Here is a 10,164-nt window from a genome sequence, read left to right as displayed (position 1 = left end):
TTTTCCATTATGCTGCAATCACATTTCATGCATCAAACACATCCATTTCTCCATCTCCTCCGGATAAATCATGTCAAACAAGCTCATTCAAAGTTCATTTCCTGGGCTCATTCAGTAACATACTGGAGAGCCACATTGCATCGCAAACGTGGCTTATTTAAGAAAAAAATGTTACTCCGTCTCTGTGAGCTGGAAACTGCACCCAGCTGACTCAGTATGCTAATAGGGAGACATCACAACAGCGCTGCATTCACCTGAATCATGCTCTTAAGAGATGACAGCCAGCAACAATGGAGCCAAGGCGTTTGTTTGCTCTAAACTGTCATGTTTCTTTGTAAGAAATAGTGGAAAATAGTGATACTCTCTAAAAATAAGGAGAAATACTTATTTTTAATCCAAAAGTCATATTCAGAGTAGACCCGGTGTAGTGATGATACTATTTATTATGTGATTCCTTCCACTGAGAGAACTATATTTTTTGTACTGTTACATTTGTCATGATAATATAGTTACAATGTGGTTTGTCTGCCTGCAAATAACTTTATGTTTTAAATGATAAATATTATATTGATTATGTAAAGCTTGCCACACACTGATCATAACAGTTATGACAGTAAAAAGATCGAAGTGAATCATCTTCAGCCCCACTGCTTTTCTTTCCTCGTTCACTTGAGGGAAAAGGACAAATCTATGGAGGAAAATTAAGGCAATGTACTAGTGCTGGTACTTAAACTGAAGACTGCACAGTGCTGATACGCGTAGAGCTTCACCTGCTGTCTGCTCCTGAGACAAGCAACATATCATCACTGTTCAGTTCACCCATCTTCATCGCATCTTCCCCTTCCAGTTTCTCCAGTCCAGATGTTTGGGGTCTAGTGGAGCATCACAGCTTCAAGGATAGAATAAAAGCCTGATGTAAATGCTAGCCCCCCCCCACCACCAACCCACCCCACCCTGCAGTTGAGCTCTTTTAAATCGGATTAGACACGCTTACTGTCATCTTTGGAAAAGCAGTCCTATTTTGCTCACACTTATCTATAGTGAACAGTCATGAGAATGCAGATACAGGAAGGAAACAAGTAAATTAACTTGTGACACACTGGAGAAGCAGTGGAATCGTTAAATAGATGTAAACCCGATTACCACCGTAATCATGCCCATTTAAGGATGGTGGCTCACATACAAAGAAAGCTGAGGGGGATACATTTCAAACTTGGCAATGCAGAAAGAGGCAGTGGTGGAAGTCTGATCCATCAGTCAGTTGGTCTTGGCACACATGACCAAAATGATCCATAATCCAGTGTTTTATTTTAGCATCTGCTTTACAAATCAGGCAAAAATCTATTTCAAAGAACCTATTTACAGAAAAAAAAGAATGATAAAGTGAATTGAAAACATATTTCATGGCATTAATTTTAAACTTGGCACTTAATCTTGCAAGTAGATCTGCATATCAAATAACGATTGGCTTACATGTGTAGGCCCTCTGTCAGACAGCACATCAGAAGTGTAATTTTTGTGGTCAGAATCTTGGATTACTTGGCCGCTCACAAAATTGATTACCCATTCAACTGTGACACTTACAGATTTAGCGCTCACTGAAAAGAAATTGCTGGGAATATTAACAAAGTTTCAGAACTATTTTATGTATTTCCTGTCATCACAACACACTATTCATATTCCTAACTGATTCGATTATTGGATATGCCACAATTATTCATCGGTGGATGTGTTTCTCATTCTGTGTCTCTCTTTATTCACATTCCGTGAAAAAAAAAAAAAAAAAAAGATTAAGTTTTAATATAGTAGTATGAACCAATTACAATAATTTGGATGGTGAGAAAAACACATTCAGAGGTACCATTAACTCAAGCTAGCTAATTCTCTGCATGAGTACCTTTTTCATTTAGACACATGCTTGCTGATTGACAGGCCAAATGAAGGCAGAGGCAGAGGCTGAAATTAATTACACTGTGCTACTTTTTTTCTCCTGTCACTACATGAGAATTAATTCTGTTTTAAAAGATAATGTATCCTCAGTCAATATCCAGTGGTACTGGAGGATTATAGTGAAATTCTATCTGGATTCTTTTTGTTTACCTACAGAGTATGATGATAGGATGTGATGAGTTTGAACCTTAAAGCTCTTAACGGGCACCCACTAAAAACGAAATATCGAGAAGAAAAAATTACAAAAAAGATTACTGTTTTTGTTGAACCTTTTTTAATTCCAGCTCTTGTTCTGCTTTGTGTTGAATGATGATTATTTAGCGTTTACTGTCTAAGTGGAGCTCAACCAAATTTACAGTGGCTCAAACATGATAATGAGGCTTTTATGTCACATTTCTGTTTTGTATGCAAAACAGTTTGTTTTGGATCCTGTTATGAAATCTCAAGATCTTATGATTTATACAAGGCTTTGTGCTTTTAAACAATGTATAGTTACAACTAGATGTCATGCTAAATTACATAACATTACTTAAGCAAAACTGACAAATTATACACAGACCTCATTCCAGCTAATGCAGTGAATTCTCTTTTCTGTGAGCGTCATGCTTTGAGCAGTGGAGCAAGGAAAACTGTTCTCACCTTGTGGCTGCCTGCTGGGGTGGAAGATCTGCAAGTCAAAAGGCTGAGCACTTGTCTTCTGGATGACTGTGACATTTTGCCCGGTCCACTTATTTGCTCTTGCTAAAGTGTTCGTCCTCCAGTCCGTCCAGTACACGTTGCCTCCATAGAGAGACACGGCAAAGGGATGGGACAGGTATTCATGGCCTCTGAGGATCTCAATAACACCACTACCATCATAGAGTGCAGAGAAAATGGCATCGGAGCTGTTCAAAAGAGATCAACACAAAGGGCCACATCAAAGTTTAAACTGCTCTTCAACTGCATTGAAAGGGAACAGTAGAAGTAGGCAGATCAAAGTGTAACCCACCACTCCACTGATGAAACTGTTAAATTGTTCAAGACCCACTTAAATGGCCAATGGCCATTGTACTAAGATCTCTAAATATTACATATCCTCCATTATTAAATGCCCACTGGTAGATTGGAGATTCAAGCTAAATTTTTACTCAGGGAGTAGTAAATCCTTTGCTTATAAAAGGTGTGAATGCTTCTGCATACAACATGAACACTACAGTGGTATACCGTGCATCCGTCCAGACAATCCTCTTTTCCAGATGATCCAGAGTCAGTCCATTAGGCCAGGCGCCAATTTCCATATCCTTAAACACAATGTGTCGACCTCCTCCGCTCATTGATGCAGCCTCAATTCGGGGGAAAGTAGCATCCCAGTCAGTCCAAAAAAGGATCCTTGAAGCAGAAACCCAAAAAGGCGACAGTTAGTATCAACCATAGTCTGTTTACTTTTACAAGAAAATGCAACAATAAACTAAATCCTGTTTAGACCTTATTGCTATATGAAGACAATTCCTCAGCCATTTGTACTTGTTTGTCAGCACTCTTTACTGCAACCGCAGTAATTACATATCTTATGCACTTGTGACTGTATGCATTACCAGAGACAGTGACGGTGATGACTGTCCAAGAACACCACCAGTGATCCAGTGCAACCCTCAACATCTGTGACAGGCCTCGAAATGGGAGGCCATCTGTTTTATTATGACTTTTCACAAGTCAATGAGGCCTGAAAATGAACACTGTCATTGATGTGACCATCGACGGTACCCTGAGTCCTGCTCACAACCCATCACACATCACTTCTGTCCTGACTGGGTCTACAAAGTCAGCTAGAATGCAGGAGAAAATGGGTGTTCAAGCTTAAATCACATACTGAAGACAACGGAACAGTGTTAGGAAGAAATATCCTTGTCCAGATCAATAGCCGTATCCACTTGATAAGGCCTCCCTGATCAATGACCCACTCCTTTGAGTGGATTCAAGTAATTAGATTAGAATTATTGCCCCAGAATGGAAATGCGTCTTTAGGCACCAAAAGCACCCATTAATCCTACTCTGCACAGCCATGAAATGTAGTCATCCTCCCAAATGTGAAAGAGTACTATAGGAGAGAGTGCATGAGCAGATTACTCATTTTTTAAGAGTGTTAAATTGATTTTTAGGAATGTCTGGGTTTTGCTTTAATCTAAAATATACTGCCCACAGTATACAACCCCTGGCCAGTTCCTAGAAGCATTAATCCAAAGTAAGCACCTAATGTGATACACTTGCAACAGAGCAACAGCAGAAAAAAAAAAGATTCAGCTTTTTTGTATAATTTGCACGTCCATATTCAGGTGTGACGATCACATAACAAATGCAAGATGTTTCCACACAGGTGCTGGTGCAGTTAAACAGTTGTAGGAAATCTCTGAGCAGAATACAAGACAGACACATCTGATGTTCTCGATAGGATAGACACATTCGAGATTTCAGTCTCTGTTGGCAGCAGGGGGGCTGCTGCCATGCCTTGAGCATTGTTTAACCTCTTTGACCTTCTTCCAATGCATATGGAACTACATACAGAAGAATGGAATATTTTCTATTATGGGATTAAATTAGCAAACCACTTCCATATCGCTGCTTGATAGACACAATCAAGGACAGAACTGTCATGTGTACCTTAGCACATGTTCACTCACAGCCACTCGAAGATACCTCCCTCCAGACAAGACAATATTTAATCCTGAAATGCTGTAATATCATTACTGTTCTTACTGTTTGAATGAATGCATTTGTATTCTTACTCCTGTTAATTGATTTGTCATCGTTTTGGCTCATCTTCTCACTCCGACCAGACCTAACCGCCCGCTGAATCAGCTGTTCCACAATAACACAAGTAGCATGTACCTTCTTTTCTGCTAACCGGGTGAATTCAGAAATTACAATTGGCTTCTCTATCCAAATGTGATTCCAAATGTTGCATATTTTACCTGTCAATTAATCTATTCTGTCACTGTATGGCCACAGTATGTGTATGTCGCAGTTGTATATTTTCTTTCAGGGTGTCCTTGAAAAAGAACTTGTTCTCGATGGCCTTCTCTACATAAATAAAGGCCTGAATGAATGGATGAAAAATAGCATAAAACCTCTCAACTGTATTTCCAGCACTGCAGTGCTTTGTCATAGAAGGTTAACAGCTACTCATTTAAGTTAATAGCTCATTATTTTGTCATCAATCTCTGATAAACACACTTTCAATTGTTTTCATTTGTATATTTTATGAATGTGTATACAAATCTATCAACAAAGTGGAAAGTACCTGAATGGAACAAAATTTAACCTCTGAGTGATTTTTTCAGCAAGCAATACACTTTTTAAATGCGTAGGAAGAGATTGGAGGGTCAGAGCTGAAGTCACATATGAGCTGTTGAGTTGTGCCGAGATAGAAACCCTGTAAGAGTGAACTCCAGGTTGCTTTGTTTTGGGGTTTTTTTTTGTGCATTTTATCCACATAATAAAAGCTACTATAAACTGGCTACATCAGGAAAGGAGCAGAGCAGTAAGAGGCCTACCACCCATCTGCCTTGTATGAGGATGTCATGTGTGTGATACAGATTCAAGGCCTGTGGCTGCAGTTGAGCCTTTTTTGCAGACCAGGGAAACAAACCACCTTCATTAGGGACAAGCAGGAACATCAGAGTTACAACACACATTAGGTGGAACCTTGGAGTTGTTTACATACTCTTCTGTAGTCTGACATTTCCTTAGGTAACCACAGGAACACATTTTTTTTAATTTCCCTTACATAGGACAAGGTGTAACTAATATGCACAGCTGTAATGAAAAACCCTGTTAATGTGGTTACAGAACTGTATGAAAAAGCCTGTGTTATTTAAAAAAAATTTAATTATTTCAAACATTCCTAAAGACAACATCAAAGTACATGTTGTGTTTGGCTGAGTTCAATGACACACAGAACATGCACACAGTAAAGTACAAGCCTACAGTCCACAGAACCAAGACTACAAAGTACCTACACTCCACTAAATATTTATTTATTTATCTATCACACCACATATTTTTTTCAAGGTTGAGTGCAGGGCAGTTTCACCATATCTAAACTTATGTAATTGCTGCTTCAGATGCATAAAGGACCCTTCTCGACCAGGGTTCCTTAACCAACCAGTAAAGTCACAGCACAGTGGCAAGGAAATTATCATTCACCAGCTTCACCACATGTTTGATCCAGCAAACACTGACAGTTGTGTTTGATGGGGTGAATGGCCAAGACACAGGCATACCTCATGGGAAGTGGACCTAGGTGTCTTCAGCGCTTGGTGAGTGCTTTTTACCTACCCCACTGAAATGTCCTTAAATTTTTTTAATCTTTTCAGTATCTCTCCTTGCAGAATTCACTCCTCTGCCTAAAAGCTGCTGCTGCTGCTGCTGCTGCCGGGCAACATTATACCTGCATGATGTATTAAAGCAATATTGACTAGGCAAACAAAAAGGATATAACTCATGATTCAGTAGTCTTTTAGATTCATTTATTTTCATTAATACACAAAGAAAGCCTCAAGAAAGTATGTGGACATGGTTGCATATGAGACCACAAAAAATGATGGAAATAAACTAAGTGCATCGCTTAACCATCATTTATTAAAATTTTATGTAGTTAAGTTTTTGAGTTATGTTCCTAAACAAGTAAAAAGTGAAAACATATATCCTCCTGGGTCTATGTGGTTGCCAGATACCAGAGTCAAACTGCAAATAAATTCAGCTTTTATCTAAAAAAGATCATTTGACTTAAAATATTGTGACTTCTCACGATTAAATACCTACCTTCCGAAAACTATTAATATTAGGTTGAGTTCATTAAAAAAATAAAAAATACTAATTTTTTTCATCCAAGCAACTCTGATAAATTCTCACTGATCAGCTAAAAGGGCACAAAAGGCTGCATGGACACAAATCCTAGCCATGTGCAGGGAATAAATTATACTTATAAAAACTTTAAACAGACATAACAAACTGTGTAAAAATAATCACAGCATTTTAGGGTTTTTAAACCTGCAACAAGCAGAGCAACAAGCACCTACTTTTCTTTACAAAGCCTCAGAAAACCTTCTAATAACAGAGATCAGTAAAATTTAAACTGCAAATCAGAGCTGCCTTCATGTTGGTTTATTCAACATGTTATTATCGAGGCACTGTTAAAATACTATCATGTGTCCATCATGTCTGTTTAATCTGTCTGCCTCACAATTCAGCACCAGTGCCTCTGATGCACATTTGTTTTTCCTGTGTCTTGCACTAGTGGGTAATGGATCAGTGTTCAGGGGTTACAGCAGGTCACACTACTCTCAGCATTGGTGGCTCAATCCCCAGCTTCTGCTTTCTACATGTCCTGGTAGTGTTGTGCAAGACATTAAACCCTATATTGCTTCCAGAGTCCTGCACCGGTCCAGTTCTGCAAACTACATCCATCCTGCACCCACAATTCTCGCCCTCACAGACCCCAACCCGTAATGTTAAATACACATATAGGCTTCACAGTTCACATACTTGTTTTGTGAGGTCACAGTGACTTTTTACCTTTTACCTTTTACCACCACCTTCTAAACAGTTCATGCTTGACCTCTAAGTGAATGTTTGTGCCGAATTGGAAGAAATTCCCTGATGGTGTTCCTGAGATCTCATGTTCATGGGAATGGGATCGATGGTCAGATGCACATAAAATGTGGTGTGCATGGATCGACAACCCAAAAACATAATGCCTCCAGCCACAGCTGTTGTCAGCTAAGAGACATACAATTTTTTATTATTTAAAATAATTATTTTGTTTCAATCACCCTAGACATGCCCATCATCATACTAAAATCCTAACCCTAGATTAAAACACTAAACCAAAGACTGATCTGTGGTCAGGGAACCAGATAAAACACTGAGTAATACTGAAATAAACCACATCACTACACCACCAACCATGACATCTTGCACATATTTAAGGCTGTGACAACTATTAAATACAGCAACAAAATGCCTAACAATTACAGTACATTGTAATTTGCTTTCCATGAGGCTCTCTCTAAACAATGCACCCTTCAGTAAATCTTATTAACAGATTAAAAAGTACAAACAACATCTATAGTAAATAACATGCACAGGCGCATACAGATTAGTGAGCACCTCCCAAACAAGCAAACATACACACAATTTCTTTAATGCTCAAGGGCTACAGATGTCTTATCTCTACAGGCATAAATTCTCCTTCTCTCTATAGAATAACATATTGTGTTTGGTTATCTTGTAAAATGAAATATGTTTCGTATAATAATGAGATAACAAAACAAGTCGGGAGGTCATTACAACAAGATTACTGCTAAAAAAGGGTGTAATTCATGATATGAATTAGAACAAGACAAACAATGTATGGCATGCTCACTACCTAAGAGCCTTGCCCTGTGTGTTGCAAGTTTGATGCGAGGATTTTCCTCATGTTCTGTTTAGGCAGTTCACTTTCATTTCAAAAGGGTGGATCACAAAGATATAACTTGTCACAAACAAAATCCTCCAGGTGTGTAGCATCAGTGGGAAATAATCAGTCAGACCTGTTATAACCAGTGTGATGTCAGTGCTGACCCACCAACAACCTAATTTAACAAATTAAAAGATTTATCAAAACACTTGTTATAACAAGGAAAAGAAAGTACAATCAGTACAACTGCAATAGGTGCTATGTCTCCTCTAATGATTTGCTTGCTGAGTGTAAGACAAAGTAAAGGCTGTCATTTCAGAGACACAAATCAGTCTACAAATACTCTCCCCATGCATCTCAGCAGGATAAACAACTATGATTTTGAAAATTGGGCCCTGAGAGGAATGATGAACAAACAAGAACAAAGCATATTTTGGGCTTTTTATTTGAAGGTCTTGCTAGAAATGCTTTAAGGGAAAACATTCCTGGGGAACAAGGGTGAAAAGATAGTAAAGCTTATACAGCGGAGGGAAGAGCTGGGGGTATTACCTACATCAGTTGTCATTACTGGAATGGAGAGCACAGCACGGTTATTGATGTATTCTATATCTGGTGCCTTAATGGACCTTAACGCAGTAGAGATCTTCATACATCAAGGCTGATGTAGAAGTGAGGAATACAAGGCGGCTGTAATTTTTACTTTATTCCAATAATCTCAGAGCCTGATGGATAGCAGGGCCACCAGCAGGCTCTGTATGTGGGAGTTAGTGCATAACATACCCCTGCCCTGGGTCGAGAGCAATGGCCCGTGGATGCTCCATGCCTCCAGCAATCAGTGTGGTACGCATATCTCCATTAAGCTTGGCCACCTCTATCTGGTCCAGATTGCTGTCAATCCAGTACAGTTTCCCTGTAATCCAGTCCACAGCCAGGCCCTCTGGGGTGGCAAGGCCGTGCTGCACAACCACCTCAATCCCCGTCACTCCTGAAACAACAACAACCCAAACGTCACAAAATCATGACAATGTAGAGCTAAAAGTGTTTTTTCACTGCATGGTGGCGACTCAACCCTACTCGCTTTTGTGACCAGGTACTTCTTTTTCCACTGCACATTGTACCCCCTCAATGTGGCATTGTTACTAAAGCGACAATGCACAAAGCTTTCATCTGTGTTGTCATGTTAAATGTATAGAGCAGCAGTGTACAGTCGCTTGGTTGTTTTAAAAATGGCCGGGTTGTTCAGAGCGTTCCATCTCACACAACGATGATACAGTAGTTACGATTCTCTCTGACCAGTCAGTAGTCTGCAGTGTTTTGGTATCGCCTCTGCTTCCTTGGTGGAGGTGATACCAAAAAAAGGACTGGGCATTAGGTATTATCCACAACTTTTGCCCGATGGAAAACCAAAAAAGGCGAGTAGAGTGAAGTGAAGTTGAGCTGGTACAATGCAATGGAAAAGGACTGTAACAGACATTGTATTCAAGTGGCAGCAGTGGTTGGTGTCTCTTTACAGTGCTCCGGTGAGCATTCTCAAAGCAGAAGAGCAAACTGTCAAACTCTAGAGGAAAGCTCTTTTATATAAATAAGATTTTTTTTCTCCTGGGTTCCATTGAGAAAGAACTTTTCCACAATATTTATAATCCATACAATTATTTCTATGTTTGTTTCACAAAAGGGTGGAATAGGCACAACCATGAGGTGTTTTGCATGGTTCCATTAGGGGAAGGAAAGGCACGAAAAGTCAGTGAATGTCACTCACAAAAACACAGAATGAAGGA

The 10,164-nt window shown here is 39.3% G+C and overlaps 1 protein-coding gene across 11 annotated transcripts in view; it reads right to left on the bottom strand.

The window, feature by feature from the left end:
- The window catches only part of lrp1bb (low density lipoprotein receptor-related protein 1Bb), a 247,003-nt gene that overhangs the window by 90,127 nt on the left and 146,712 nt on the right, over nucleotides 1-10,164 (bottom strand). For all 11 annotated transcript variants that reach the window (XM_071493395.1, XM_071493738.1, XM_071493827.1 and 8 more), the window contains 3 exons: nucleotides 9,167-9,371; nucleotides 3,154-3,318; nucleotides 2,590-2,834 (listed from right to left, as the gene is read on the bottom strand). In XM_071493395.1, coding sequence (XP_071349496.1) covers nucleotides 2,590-2,834; nucleotides 3,154-3,318; nucleotides 9,167-9,371 — 615 coding nt within the window. The remainder of the gene's footprint in view (nucleotides 1-2,589; nucleotides 2,835-3,153; nucleotides 3,319-9,166; nucleotides 9,372-10,164) is intronic.

This window comes from Trachinotus anak, unplaced genomic scaffold, assembly GCF_046630095.1.
Source record: "Trachinotus anak isolate AG129_WGS33_773 ecotype Australia unplaced genomic scaffold, CSIRO_AGI_Tana_v1 ptg000001l, whole genome shotgun sequence".
NCBI lineage: Eukaryota > Metazoa > Chordata > Actinopteri > Carangiformes > Carangidae > Trachinotus > Trachinotus anak.
Note: the sequence above shows the minus strand (reverse complement) of the source record. Positions and strands in the feature narration are given on the sequence as shown.